The following is a 15,836-nucleotide window of genomic DNA, read 5'->3' as shown; positions in this document are numbered from 1 at the left end:
TTTGATTGTTCCTGTGGGTTAAAAGAAAAAAAGATCTATATTAGGATATATTATTAGGATGTGTGATAATTAACACCCTTTTAAAAGTGTCATGCATAGTTTCGCAACATCTAATAATTCTTTTCCACTTCACTTCCGCAGAAACTTTCTATCCTATCAATGTTTGGACGGCAACAATTGAAAATTCTCCTTCTTTGGATTAAATCTACGAATATACAAAAAATAGCTTTTGAAAGTGCTATATTACGTCCATGTGAAAACCAGTTTTTCTTACCTTTGTTTACCAGTGACATCAATAAGCCGTTAAAAATAATACTTTAATTATTTTATGACGTCATAGCAGCGCGAACGCCTTTTTAAACGTGTGAGCTTCTTAACAACATTCAATTTCAACAGTGTTGCTAAACAGAACGGACGACGGTCTTCATGATGAAGACATTTTTGTTATATTCGTTTTTGCTTCTAAATATTTATCAAGGTTAGTGATTCACATTTTGTTCAAATTCGGCATGTGTTTCATTGTTTTACATATGCTATGTGTCGTAGATGTATTTTGCGCGTTTTTTAGTCTCGTAACTACTTTTCGTGATGATTTTACACAGCACAGACTTTTCAATACTCATACGTTTCAATTCACTATCTTAATTGTTGCCAAATTTCTTCCCGCGAGCGAACAACATTGTAAAATAAGAAAGTAATCGAAATTTGCTAATAAAGTTCTGGGAGGATCTTTTTTTACGGAAATAAATTTTTAACTTTGACTTCTTAAATTAACGTTAGATAATATTTTTAAGTAAATTTTTAAGTAAGTTTAAACCGTTCCCAAAGTTCGTCCTAAACATCCAATATTCTTTTGAAAGACTATTTATTTCCCCTTTTTTATTCTTCTTTATTCAAACTTTGAAATAATCTAGATATCAGTGTCATACTCTACTGTTCATACGCATATATATATAATACACCGTTTATATCAACTTTTTAAAGTTTGAATAAAGAAGAATAAAAAAAAAGGGGAAATAAATAGTGTATGTAATGTGTAATGTGTAATGTGTAAACGGTGTATTGCTTTCACGTAATTTATAATGTTTAAACTAATACCATAAAAGTAAACTACCAATATTTTATTAAATTTCTTAGATACATAAAAAATATTATTTAATTTTATAAATTGTCCGATTTGCTACGACGTTATGATTTTTTCTGGGAAGATGCGTTATTATTACTGATCATTATGTGTGGGCTAGATTGGTTGGTGTGTAAATTTTGTTTTTAAATTAGTTGATATTTTATTACACTTTCGAATACGTTAATATTGCTTAAAATCGCTGGTTGTTTCGTTGGTACCCATGGCAACTCCCAAAATAGGGTTTAATTTTTTTTATCAATAGAGAAAATGTTTGTTGGAAGAGTATTTAAATAAAACTGAGATCATGCAAACCCGCTCAATATAAATGGGGTTAAATGTGACGGAGATTATTTACTGTTATTTTATTGTTTTGATATGTTATATCACTGATACTATAAATAATTTTTAGGTTACAAAGTTTGCTGCAAAAAATAACTTTTTTAGTTGGGTGTCTCTTTCAATTTATTTAATTAATACCATTTTAGTAACTTTTTTTACGATAGAGATAGCGACATTTTTGAACAAAAGAACAGTAACATTTGGGCGAATAACTACAATAATAACGCTCCGTATAATTTGTAAATAAAAAGATAAAAATAATAAAAATCTGCATCACAAAACTTAAATAAATGTGACGTAAATCTTTGTACATGTTTTAGGTGTGAGCGCCTATATGGTATGTGGCGGAAAAACATATTTCTCAGCGACGCCAAGATATTTTGTTTGTTGTGGTAAAAGTTTAAGCCCAAAATTCAGTAGATTTACTGTATGCTGTGGATCACGAGCCTACAACCCATCATCTCAAGATTGTTGTGGTGGCAAAGTATTCAGGAAAACCGATGTTAATTCAGGCTGTTGCTATGGAAAAGTGAGTTTTTAATTTATTTTAACTATGGTTAACTCTACACATATTCTTGGTATTGTTAGGGTTCTGTAACCATTTCTACATGTTCATACATAAACAAATCATTTCTGCTTTAGTTCTATCAACGAGGTGAAAAATCGTGTTGTGGTAGAGAGTTGATTGATTTGAAGACGCACGGTTGCTGCAGAAACGAAGTTTTTCAGAAGAGTTATGAGTTTTGTTGTAACGGAGCACGCACTCCGAATTTACTCTTCGAGTAAGACTTTTTTTACTTTTTTTAGAGAATTATTGCTATACCAGTCGTTAGCCCGTGGAAAAATCCACGCGTTCGCCCTCCCCTTTTACACTGCATTACGTGCGTCTCGCTACTTACGCAGCTAAGCCACTATTTTGCGTGGCAGACAGACGTATGCGGGTATTATAATATAGATCATATCCACTTGTAAATATTTTTTCTGTACTTTTTACTTTTTTATTTGGACCTAAACGTCATTACTATTTTGCTATCAGCTTGACGGTGAAAGCAAAATGTTGTGGTAAGATTCTTCATGATCCTAAGAAGACAATTTGTTGCGCCGAAAAGATAGCACCAAGAATTGCTGGGATATTTACTAAATGTTGTAAAGAATCCACATATGACTTTCGGAGAGAGTCGTGCTGCAATGGAGGGGTATGTATATTAATTTTTTTTGACAGAGGATTCAACAATACTTTTATTGCCAAATTTGATTTTGTATCTTGTCACTGGTAACAGAAATATGCTACGAGTACTAAAACATATTTCTGCATCAACTTTTGCATTCATCCAATCATAGTTCAGCAATTATACTGAATACTGTCCTTGTTTTAATGGAACAGTTAATAATTGAGTAGTGTCTCCCACTGGCTTAGATTCTGACCCAAACAATAAACCAAAAAAGATAAACTTCTGCCAATATTTTGTCTTATTGTTCCAACTCTTTCTAAAATTGGGAGAAGAGAAATTTTGAAATACTTCAGACATTAAGTTTTTGTCAGATCTAGAGCAAATGTGTAGCTACCCATCTCTTTTTAACTTGCTTCACACTGGCCAATCTTGGTCTCAAAGTGACTCAAACTGTCAAGTGAACCCCTTTTTCAAATTACTTATTTCTATATTGATATATACAGACCATCCGAAGAACGCCTGGCAAAGATAAATGTTGCTTCCGCAAAATGATGGACAGTAGGAAGAGTATATGTTGCGACTATGGAATCAAGAAACGAATTTATGGCAGAGACACCGGCTGTTGTCGTATGGGCCTCTGGAAATATGAAATGTTTAACAATAAAGAACAGATATGCTGCTCGAGAAATATCGAGAAAAGAACAGCAGGGTATTCAACAGGATGCTGCAATCAAAAAGCCTTTGATGTTAAGAAAGAAATTTGTTGTGATTTAAAAGTAAGCGACCTTCACTTTTACATTAGGCGATAACTAATTTTGTTGTTTTTTTCGAAATGCAAAAATTTGGTTCAAGTTTTATAATTTTAGTGTTTGTTTATAGGTTATCAAAAGAACACCTGGCAAAAGTGAGAGATGTTGCGGAAGTGAGCCATACGATAGACAATCAAAAATCTGCTGCTCCAAAAAGTTGAAAGACTTGCTGCCTGGTACAGAAAAGTACACATTTTGCTGCGGAAGCAATAGTTACGACAGAAGAAAGTTTGAATGTACCAAAGGTTATGTCCTGAAATCCCTCAACCGGGAGAAGGTGGCGACAAAAGAAAGTGAAGACAATTGAGTGGACTTGAATATCAGTTTTTTTTAATTCATTTAATGTATTTAAAATTGTATTATCTTGCTAATTTTTATTGTATTCATATTTCTTATGATTGTAACTTATACAAAAAAACTCGATGAATAATTTACACGTTTTTTTTGTTGAAAATATGAGCCTTAAAAAACCATAAAATTGTATGAAAGTTTAACAAAATCCTAAGCCTTGGCGTGGATCCAATTTTTGGAGACCTTGATATTTATATTAACAATTATTAAATCACCATAATTTCAAAGGACAACACAATCAAGTTTCCCTTTTTGAAATACAAATCCTAACAAAGTTTTATCCTTATAATAACAAAAAAGTCTTTTTTTTCTTCAATAAAAATAAAAAGTTAGATAAATCGTAGTTATTTATAAAGAAAACAAACAAAAAAATAGAGAAATAAATAACAGAAAAAAATTAAAACATTTTAACCTATATTCAGGCATTTTGCTTTAAAAATCGAGGCTTAGGTCGAAAAAAAGTTTTCTTATAAAAAAAAAGTGTGTTAAACCTATTATGTCAGTTTCTTGTCAGAATTAACACTAACAATAAATTTTACATTTTGACAATATATTTCGCTCTTCGCTCGAGATCATCATTTGATCTAAAAGGATTTAAAGTAAAATTAGAATACAGAATTATAAATCGCTATATATACTTATATGCACAAACAAATTCAATGTTTGTACGTTAAAAAACAATAACAAACTAGTTGGTAAGTTTGTTTGTTTGATTTTTTGCCACATGTTTTTACCAAATCGATTATAAACATTTTATCTTAGTGGATAAGTGTGAAGATTATTTTTTGTCAAAATAATTTATATGAATCCTGTTTATCCGCTAATTAACGATGTTAAAAGATTCAAACTTTTTGTTAAGCTAAATTACGTTCTGTGTTTTACAACAGAATAATTTAAAAACAGAATTAAAAACTCAATGTCTATTTCGGATATGATGTGTTCTTCGCGTCGTTTTGTAATTGGAACAGGGTATATGAGATTTTTCAACATGAACTGTATCTGGCGCCATAGTTTTAGAAAAATACAACTTGCAATTTGACTTACCGTACTCAAACTTTATATAATTAAATGTTCATTTATAATTGTTTAACTGTAAATATTTGGAAATAAACACTTATAAAGAATAGCGTTGAGAAGCACCAATAAGCTACTCTTCCCCGTACTTATCTTTCTTATTTTTCTTTGTAATATGTATTTAAATATATAATTTAATAATCAAAATATCCACACAATGGTATAAAAACTTCATTTTATTCAAATCATTGAAATTCTTTCTCATTTTAAAAATGGCTTTGGCTGAGAAATGCAATGCTGTAGGAGAATTGCAGACATGTCGACAAATAAAGCTGCCGCAGAAAAGTTTAAAGTGCCCAAAAACACTATTTCCCCTTTGTTAAAAAACAAGGAAAAAACTTTTTGCTACAAATTGACAATTCGAGACAAATTTATTAGAATTTATACATTCTTAACTAACTGCTTTTCAAATGCCTACTAATTCAGCAATTTAGATGAGAAAGTCAAATTCATTATTATACTTCTTAAGCTCAATATTTCCAAGAAATAGTAAGGAAACTTTAAAAACATACAACATTGAGTAAATAACGTGGACATCTAGAAATAATTACTGCCACCCCATGATTATATTTTAGAAATTAAAGAGAACCCACTTATCTCAAGAGACAAGAATAAACTCAACAAAAATATCTCATTAATACTATTATATTTATTTATAATTTATAATACTATTATATTTGTTTATTATATTTATTTAATAATTTAATATTTGGGTCATTGGTTTCCTGTGTTATAACATACAACTGTTATATGATACAATCATTGAATGATGAAATCATAAAATCTGTTGTAAAAAGTGAAAAAAAATCATAAATTATAAGTGCCAGGGGTTTTAAAAGCATGTATTTAAAATTTGGGAAATTTCAAGTGTTTAGAAGGTCATCAAGTGTATATGCAAATAAATTCAGCACAGATAAAAGAGGGAAGAACACAGATAAAATAAGAGCTAGAGCTAGCTAACATCTGGAGTTAAAAACAGAGACAAAATGGATAGGATGATCTTGTTTCATCTTATCTTCTTGTATAGCCAGTTGATTCCACGAAAACAACAACTCTCTGCTCACACATGTTGAAGATCACACGAAAGCATATAAAATACTGGTCAGATGATTTTGCGGGTTGGGTGAATGCGAGTCTAATAAACACGCGTGTGAAAAATAATCTATGTGCGCGTGAGAAGAATCAATGCGCGTGCCTTAAAAAGCGTGTGGAAATTGAAAAGAGTTACGAAATCGTGCGCGTTTAAACTTCGCTTGAGCTCCAGGGTCATCGCATCATTTATCACATCACTTATCGCTTATTTTAATTTGCAATGAACATAAAAACATATGATAAAAATAAAAGCGATGCCTTAACCCGATTAAAGATTCCCTCAAAAAACGTATCAACATTACGAGGTCATGCGAATATATTAAAAGCTGTAGGAAGGAGATCATTCAGTATCTTCTCCTGTTTAATTATTTATAATTCATCACTATAGTAACTATTAAGGCCTATTTATTCACAACAGTGTCTTAACCAAGGAGTTTCAAGTATTATAGAAATTCTTGTAAGAAGAAAATAAATAAATTCTTTAGTTAGTTTTGAGCTTAATTGTTCATACATGTTTTATTAACTAACATGCTTGAGGTCATAGAGAACAATTTTTTCGTCGATGAAAAGTAAACAAGAGAGAAAGAACAAGAAAATGTGATATCAGTTCTTGCTTGTGGTGCATGAACCATGGTTTCCATCACGGATATTTACAAAACTGGCGTTACAGTTTTTAAAATATACACAGTCATTCAATCTGTCTTCCAAGATTACCTTGATATTGACATAACAGTTGATCCCTTGTCTGTTCCCGATCAAGTGTTGGGAAAAATTGATGTGTTTTTGTCACCCAATAGCACTGCACAAATTGAAAGACTTGTCAATAAAACTACTGTGGAGTACGCGAAAATTGAATCTATAGTGCGAGATGCAAGGATATGTGTAGAAAAAGTTGTTAACAAAACTAAAGTGACGAAAAGTATCGACGATGCTCGAGATGGAATGTGTAATTGGTACGAAATGTTTCCTTGCATTTTTACTGATAAAAATTCTACTGCCTAACTTTAGTTTCTTCGCCGATTCTGAATACGGTTAGTATCTTTTTTCACATCTTCTGGTGTATGCATGGAGACTAGAATAAAGAATAGATTGTGATAGGCGGACTGACTGGAAACGGTTGGATCTTAAATCGTTCAAACATAACATAATATTCCTAAAGCAATGTAGCTACATCATTTGTTACATTTTGAACTATTGGAGACTCGAGAGTAATCAATCTCAAAGCAAAGCCAGTACTTGCTAACTCTCTTTCCAGTTCCTATTAGCTGGGTGCAACTGCAATTCTGACCAGTGTAATCAGTGTTTCGATTATAGTTTACTCTGTAAAAGATATCCAGTATAAATAACCTTGCAGGTTGTTTCGATCATGCGTCTAAAAATAATCATGTTTATATTCTAGTTTTAACTTCGATGGACATGGTGTTATATCGCCTATTAAAAGTTTCTGCAAAAAACAAAATACGTGTCTTATTGGTAACTGGACAGCATTTGTTGGAGCTGTATTGATGATACCTGCAGTAAGTTTGTCGCATTCTTCAAACATATCTAGAAGAATGAAAAATATGTGCCAAAATGACAAAAATGAAAGTTTATTTCTGATCATCATGACCATTATAAAGAAACGAAAGAGTTGCTGCCTTGGTTCCTGCAATAGCCATGGCGGTCCAGTTATGTAAGATAATTTGCTTGTTCTTTATTTTACCATTTTGCTTATCGACTTGTACAGTATCTATGCAAAATTTGATTTTGTCTTATGGTTAAGAGAAGTGTGTTTGTTGATTACATAACTGCAACGTAAAAACAACCCTGGTTCAAATTTATTTTTAAATAACTCTTTGAAAAACCGTTTAGATAAAGACATTCATTGGAATTATATAAAATAGCATATTTTTCGACAAAACACAGACTTTTAGATTTGTTCGGAGGGTTAAACACTTCGAGTAACAAACGATTAGATTTAGTAAACCTTTTAGACTTTGGTAAATATTTAAATTCATTTTTTATAGACCATTAAATATGCTGGACAGTTACAAGAACAGATTCGCTCACGCCTTTTGTTTCTGTGTATCTGTATCGCGTATTAGTAATGTAATTCTTGGTGATACCAGAGCGGTGCTAGGTCCAGATATTTATAACGAATTGTCAAAATGGCCCCCTTATCTTAACTGTGAGTATTTAGAATATTTATTCTCTAGCACACCGGCAATATTGTTGTTTTAGTATCCAGAGCCTAACAGTTGTTTTTATTTTTTTTATAGTGTTTATTCGCGCCATTTGTGCAATAGTTATCGCCATTGTATGTTATCCCTTGTTTACTTGTTTGTCAACAAAACGACGCTTCGTTGGAGCTATCTTTGGCTTTTGTTACTGCACTATATGGTTTTGTCTTGAATGCTGGAAAGAGAAGCAAGTCTATGACTGTTACGATCACGATGTTGTCCAGAATACCTTATACCTTATATTAATTGATCTTCCAAGCTTGGTCTGTTTAGTGGTTCTTGCATTCATATTTGCTAAAATCGCCTATAAATGCATACAGAAGCATGGCTTGGTAAGTACAACCTGTGTTCTCTATCCAAACTATCACAAAACAACAACATGTATACATTTTTTTAACAGAAAGAGTTTAATGTTTCTTATATTTTCCTTACGAATAAAATGGTATATATGGCACGTGTGTAAAAGTATTTAAGTTTTCGAAACAACATAAATAAAAGTTCTGATAAATCTTAAATTAATTGAGATGTAATATAGAATAATTCAAAATAGTTGACCTCCCAATGTGTTATCAATAAAAAAATCAAGGTTGCATTTAAATTGCTACTAAATTAACTCTTTTGTAAACATTTTCAAACTTTTTCGACCAAGCAAATTCTTCCAAAGTTTTGCAGAAGAATAGAAGGTGCCACAGAAAAATAGCCGAGGCAATAAAAACATCAAGCTTTTAAGAGGTTCTGATTGCTTTCAGAAACTAGAACATTTTATTTATATAGGAAATATAGCTTCTCGTTGGTACTTTTTCCTTGGTAAAAACAAGCTTTTGTTTCTCACTTATACTTGTATATTTTTGTTTTCACTTCCATTAGTTTATTTTTAAAAATCAAAGTTTCAGAAGTTTAAAAACAATAACTTGATAATGCACATTTCCCTTTTAGGTGTTCCGTATATTACATGTCCTTCTTTATAATTTGTGATGATTAAGAATCCTATCAATGTCGTGTGTTGTTTTTAAATGTTTTCGTAACAAACCCAATTTCCAGTTGTTCCAAGTTTCAGAATATGACCGTATTTAAAAGGCTCTGACCCCTTTGTAACCACTCGTTATTAATATCTTTCAGTATTTGCAACTTTTGCTTGCAGAAGAAGAGGTTGATTGGCAAGATGAATACTTCTATCACTATACCAGAAAGCTTCTTACTGGCAATAAAAGTTTTATAGCAACTACAGAAATGGAAATCGACGGTTTAGAGCAAATCAAAGAGAAAGTTCAAAATAAGGATGGTAAAATTAAAACTGAAAAAAAGTTCAAAAATAAAATTAAAGATATTATGTATTCAAATGTTCCAGAATTCCGTTACTCTACTCGAATCATCTGTGCTATCGCTGTTTCAGCAGTGACAATCTACATGATGATTCTTATCATCGCATTCTTTGGTTACTTTGTTATTGATAAAACATTAAATTCATTCGTGTATGGAGACCGATTTGAAAACATTTTGAAAGCAATTGGTTGGGAAGACTACTTGGAAATGTTTAAAGTGCATTTTGGCATTTTAATCAGTATGTATTTTTTGTTAATTTTATAGCTCATATTATTACTATGACAACTGTCTCTTTCAAAGTCGATTATATTTTTTTAAATTTTCTTTAAAAGCGTTTAACTGTCTTTTTTGATTGGCTTAAAACAGCATATGCGATAAAATTTGCCATTGTTGTTAAGAGTAGAAATCGGTGAAACTATTGTTTGTGATTTCCTGACTTAGGTAACTTTAACGAGAGCATGTCTTAACGGCCTACAAAGCTTCTTTACGTAGAATAAAATGTGGATCAACCTTAATCAACAATTAGTCTATTATATATTTTCAAACGCTTAACTCTATTCGGTCCGGAATTTCTAACATATTATGACTGGGGTTTCCACCTCACCCCATTTATAACTTTTGTTAGGCTTGTTCAAATGAAAGGAACAAAATGGTAAGAATAAAATTTTGCTTATGTTAGCAGTTTACACCGTAAGCTGGATATTTGTACAAACATCTCTTTAAAGTTCAATTACTTCAATCACCGAGCAAATTTTTGCATTCAAGTTTCTGACAGCCAAATAAAAGTTGTTTCACATATTTTCCGGTTTTCACATAGTTCGAAAGATAAACCTAACGAAAGCTCTACTTTTCCGATTATAAGGATTTCATGAATATTTTTAGACGTAGCTTTGAGTAATAACCAATACTATAGCTGTCAGAGGTATGAGACCTAAAAAGTTGAAATGCAGGTGCCTAATAAATAAATATGAACACGCAGTAAGTATTACAACCATGCAGCATAGCAAAAAAGAGTTATTAAAAGAAAATATATTGTTACCCAATTTAGATTTAGTCTTACTTACTAATCTACAAAATAGTCCTTTGAAAAAATAAAATCCCACTTTCTAAAAAATAACTTTCCTTACTGCTTCTTTTCTGAGCAACTTATCCTGATAATTAATTTAAAAGGATTGTTATTGTAGCGTGTTATTATGTGAGCGTTGCAGTTGGAGCAATCAAGGTTTGGGTCGTCATCACCAACATGATGTCATGGTATCGAAAGCAGATCATTAAATTGAGAAAAGGCGACAAACGCTGGCTACCAACATCAATTAGAAAAGCAGTGTTTGAGAATAATGATGACAGTGTTGTTGATTTGGTGGTAAGCTATATAACTTTGACTTTGTTTTAAGAAGGTAAAGTTAAAACTACGAAAAAGAAATTTCGTTGTTAAACAGTTCCGATATTATTCTTGTTCTCTACTCGAACCAGATTTGTCTCGAATTAGATTCCGGTACTTTTTTAAATTTGCAAAGAAATTATTGCTTTAAATATTTCGGATTGTCTCGTTTTAAATAATTTTATGTACATAATTTCTCCTTACATAAATTCAAAGCATTTTATATTTCATTTAGACCAGCAGTATGAAATATGCGGGTTATCAAGTTTCATATATTGCTTGGAGTAAGCGACATTCATTTGACTTTTTTTCTTTATTGCCCAAACGTGTTTTCAAATTAATTCCTTTTTTTTAACCGTCCAAACTTTCATTCTTACATGTGATTTTTATATTCAGGTTTTATTGTGTTCACATTAATGTTGTGGGTGGGCCTTGCTATAGCTGGTTCACTTGTATTCTATCCCTTATCAAAATGGGACTGGAACCCGCCAACCTTCACTTGGCTATTTCTTAAAATATGGTAAGAAATTCCCTTAACTACATGAATATATAAGAAAAAATGATGATGACGGTATTTTTAAATTTTGGCACGACTTTCAGGAAAAATAGAGAATTTTTGATGCGAATAAAAAGTTTTATAAATATATAGTATTATAAACTTTTATAAACTTTTATACATGTTTTGAAAGAGATAAGATTATGAAGGTTTTTACCATTTTTGAAATTTGTTGCCTAAATAGTTCTATAGCACCTTTCCCCTAAGATAGTACAGAAAACAAATTTGATCAGGATCTTTCGTGATTAAGACATTGAATAAGAACCGGAAAAAATTAATTAAATATTTTATCTGGCATTGCCGCATCCGACTTATAGATCTTGAAGAAGAACTCTAACAAGCATATCAACATACCTTATTCCTGAAAAATAACGAGACACAAAATTAACGATCACGAAATTATTAAGAAGCTTCACCAACTAACTTCAAAACGAGGATTTGAAACATTGAAATAGCGTCTATTTTAAAATGTCTATTTTTATTGTCAGAAAAATATACTTTTAAATTTGAATTACAGATTTTAAATTAACTAGCAACTTTTTTATCGGTCTGGACCTGGAATAAGGTATATCTTCTTTGCAATTCTGTTGTTCTTTGCGATTGAGACATTCTCCGATATCACAAAAGCATTTATAGGAGAGATAAAATTTAATGTCTTTAAGGTGCGTAACAGTTGCTTATTATCTGTGTTTGGGAGATTGTTAAATTTGATGAATGAGTGTACTTGTTTGTTGATTAACTTGATTTCAGGAAGAAAATTTTAAAATCAGATTATAAGGGTATAAATCATTTTAGGCCAGTAATAGTCATTGCAGTAGCACTTATCATTTCTCAAACTCTGGCTTCAAAATTTTTCTTCGTGTATGGAGATGGGAAATCATTAGCAGTCAATAATAGGTAAGATTTAGTAGAACAATAATGTAGACAAAATTTCTAAACTTTTGAGCATCTTTCAACTTACAACTGACCAGACGCAAAAAGAACGCTGCACATCAAAGGTCATATAATTGGCTATTCAATGCACAGTCAAATCGCGACATGATAAACTAAAAAAGAACGAGATTAATATATCAAAGTTGTAAGATATTAGAGTATCAGCATATTTTACTTCATTCGATTTACGACATACTGTATATATATACTAAAAGGCTACACCCGGATTTACGGAACAGATTACGCCTGTTATTAGCCCTTAACCTCTCGTTTAACGCTGGGTCACACATTTTACTTGCGGCTTAACCCGGCGTTTGACACCGAGTTGCCCGGCTAGTTTACAATATTATTAGCGTTACGCTTAAAGTTCAACTTATAAAGTGTTTCATATTTCATAGGAATGCGTTTCATATCTACTCCTACTTCATGTTCTATTTCAACATATTCGCTGGCCTAGCTTCCTGTTTAACTCGAATCATCTTTCAAATTATATTTGGTATTCTCTTCTTGGAAAGGGTGCAAAAAAGTGTATTACCAAGATCCTATGAGAAACGAGATCCAGGTAAACTGTTATTTGCTTAACATGCAGGAAGATATTTTCTGTATTATTTGCAGGTTGTATAAGCTTTGCTTTTCACCATCCATTTATGAAGCAATGTTAAAATATCGTAGGTTACAATGCTTACCTTGGATATCTTTTGGTTGAACATACACATGCAAACCCTGTTCTGACTGTTTTTATTCATCTGTGCATGGATAAAGCGAAACACAACTACAATGCGGAGGAAGTAGAAGCTTCATATTCTCCAACAGGTATACATATTTAATGCTCATTTCTATGGGGTTTAATGTCGCTGAAACTTGATCACTGGATTTTGAAAAAACTTGACATTAACCATAATTCTGATAACTTTAAAAATATCATGATTTCGATCCTCTAATTATCATCTCGACTAATAAATAGCCAAAGATGATCACGACTGTCGATGACAGCTGTAGCTGTCGAAACATAGACTAGAATAAACTCGCTTGGTCATGACATGATAATATTTATACCATTCAATCACAATTCTGATATTACTTGTTACTTGTTGTAACTTAGAGTTACTTTTCGGTATGACATTTATAGAAGAAGGTGAAGAACTAGAGCTTAAAAAAACATTAAAATTTCACAAATTTTATTATTCGCAAGTTGCAAATGTTAAATTTTTTAAAAATAGTTAAAAAAAACCAAAAAAAACGAGTAATTCTAGCTTCATACGTTTTATTCTTTGTTTTCAGAAGATGGACACAAAATTCAGTTACAAAACAGGCTATCAAGAGTTGATATGTCGAAAAGATACCTAATAGTGAGAAACAGATTTTTCCTTATGTTGACTTTAATACGAAACCCTGGGTTAGGAAAATACAGAAAGAAAGAGCGAAGATTAGCACGAAAAAATATCTGGCATGTTGTTACTGAAAAAGAAGAAATTAAAGAAAGTAAGCAAACTGAACAAAATGAAGAAGTATATATAAACGATGACATTAATTCTGTAAATTTTTGTGTTACATAAAATTTTTAACCAAACCACCAATTACTGTTCGCTCAAAATGTTGAAAGTCGACTTTTGAGAACAGGGAGTCGTTTGATGACTCACCAACGACTACATTTTGACAGATATCACCTTGTATTTAAAATCTGCAATATAGTTTTTTGTTTAAATTTATTTGAATTCAATTCAGTAGGCCATAAGTTTTTAGATGCATTTATTTGTAAGGCTAAAGTAGGGCATAGTTGAGAATACAAGGACTAAAAAATGTTTTTTGAGGTAAATCTTTTTTCAAAAATGAATGTCCTGCCATTAGTGCTAACCGTTTCAATTTATTGTTTTATTAGGATTTCGTCATGTTTGCCACTAGCTATCCGACCTTAGGGTAGCACAACCTCGCCCATAGGGTTTTCTGCTTTTTTGACATGAAGGCTGGCGGCAAAGAAACCCTTCGTACAGGCTGGTCAGTTCTGTAATGCGATTGGTGTACATTCGACATTATTTTACCCGTTTATTTACCATAATAATATATGAAATAATTTACTATAAAGATAGCAGATTTTGGTACAAAAACATAAGAGGATTCCTGACTACAAAAAATGTTAAAAAAGATTGACCAAAAAAACGGTGAGCCACACAATAATAATATTTATAAAGGATGTTATTTTGGAAGATTTCAATTGTTGACAAAAAATGAAGGTTGTTTTTAAAAGATTTGTAAAAAAACATGACCTTTGGCATTTTGTCAATCTTGCAAACATGTACATATTTTGTTTGTCTGTTGTGTATAGCAAGCTAGCAGGCACATCACACTTGTACAAAATTTATCCACACAAATCACATGTAAGCTAGCTAGAAAATTGTCACGTTTCAAAATTGAAAAAACTTTCGCCATGGATGAATTTTTCTGTTTACATTTTAAACGGCAATCTCTTTTAGCTCTGGTATCTGCGTGGCTGGAAAAAAGATGGGGTCGCTAGGTGAAGCAAAATTATTTTCAGTCCATTACGTCACACAAGGCATTATTGGAACTTTAAATAAATGCAAATAAATTAGAAGGCATCAATTTACACTCGATAATAGTTTAAAACCTCAAACAATGTTTGTGTAAAAAGAATTCCACAAGAAAAAAACATCTCTTAACCGAATCCTAGCATCCTTTTTTCTGCCATGCAAATGCTAGAACCAAAGCGCTTGCCGTTGAAAAGAAAACAAATAACGTCACGCTGAAATTCACCTATTGTTTACCTACAACCCTCTATTGTTTGAAAAGAATTATAATTGCGTGGGAAGAATGCTAATGTGTAATGCTGCAAGGAACAGGCAAGAACTTCTCAATAAGTGGATCTATTGATGTGAAAATAAAGGTCGCCATTCTACTAACTAGCTAGGAAGTACAGCTTTTTGTTGCTAACCATAAAATAAAAATACTCTAAACCATAAAGAAATGTCAATAACTTCAATAACACATTAAACACGATATAAACAGTAGCTGGCATCTTGTGCTGCTAGCAGAGCAAAAATCTGTCTTAACCGATGATTTTAAAAAATCGATAAACGAAATAATCGAGTATGTGTGTTCAGAACCCTTAGATTCAAAGTGCCAAGGGACGAAAGTGCCGTGAATAATGTGCCATAAATAAAATTAGCACACCAGTGTTTTCACCGTTGGAATTGACAGCCGCTTTTTTTGATAAACTGCATTTGCATTCACAGCCTCATTATTTTTACAAATCATTTGTGAACTTGGGTGCGCTTTAGATACGTGCTGCGCAAAGCATTGTTATCCTCTTTCAACACGTATCTATAGGCTCCTGCATACATAGCTTCGCTAGAGCTCTTGGGAAAATAACATTTATACCATGCACCTCTAGTGAATATATCCTGGCGGAATAGCATCTTTGCAGTGTTATCAGGTAAAATGGCATG

General features: G+C 31.8%; 2 protein-coding genes across 3 annotated transcripts; both read left to right on the top strand.

Annotated features, from left to right (window-relative positions):
• The first annotated feature begins 321 nt into the window (after window positions 1-321).
• Window positions 322-3,880, top strand: LOC130623998 (galaxin-like). Its single transcript, XM_057439556.1, has 6 exons — window positions 322-478; window positions 1,786-1,994; window positions 2,108-2,247; window positions 2,502-2,661; window positions 3,141-3,413; window positions 3,517-3,880. The coding sequence occupies exons 1-6, from the start codon at window positions 427-429 to the stop codon at window positions 3,751-3,753; spliced, it is 1,071 nt and encodes a 356-aa protein (XP_057295539.1). The 5' UTR covers window positions 322-426; the 3' UTR covers window positions 3,754-3,880.
• A 2,538-nt stretch (window positions 3,881-6,418) lies between these two features.
• Window positions 6,419-14,080, top strand: LOC130623917 (stimulated by retinoic acid gene 6 protein-like). Of its 2 annotated transcripts, XM_057439464.1 has the most exons (13): window positions 6,420-6,916; window positions 7,363-7,481; window positions 7,551-7,635; window positions 7,970-8,130; window positions 8,222-8,514; window positions 9,302-9,743; window positions 10,690-10,868; window positions 11,122-11,170; window positions 11,283-11,406; window positions 12,238-12,339; window positions 12,774-12,937; window positions 13,048-13,188; window positions 13,657-14,080. In XM_057439464.1, exons 1-13 carry the CDS (start codon window positions 6,594-6,596, stop codon window positions 13,929-13,931), a joined length of 2,457 nt encoding a protein of 818 aa, XP_057295447.1. In that variant the 5' UTR covers window positions 6,420-6,593; the 3' UTR covers window positions 13,932-14,080. The 2 variants fall into 2 exon arrangements, with proteins under 2 accessions (XP_057295446.1, XP_057295447.1); XM_057439463.1 differs by having other exon boundaries at window positions 6,419-6,916; window positions 7,363-7,635.
• Window positions 14,081-15,836: the final 1,756 nt, after the last annotated feature.

This window comes from Hydractinia symbiolongicarpus, chromosome 13 (genome assembly GCF_029227915.1).
Source record: "Hydractinia symbiolongicarpus strain clone_291-10 chromosome 13, HSymV2.1, whole genome shotgun sequence".
NCBI classification, from domain to species: domain Eukaryota; kingdom Metazoa; phylum Cnidaria; class Hydrozoa; order Anthoathecata; family Hydractiniidae; genus Hydractinia; species Hydractinia symbiolongicarpus.
The sequence above is the reverse complement of the archived record's forward strand: the minus strand, read 5'-3'. Positions and strand labels throughout refer to the sequence as shown.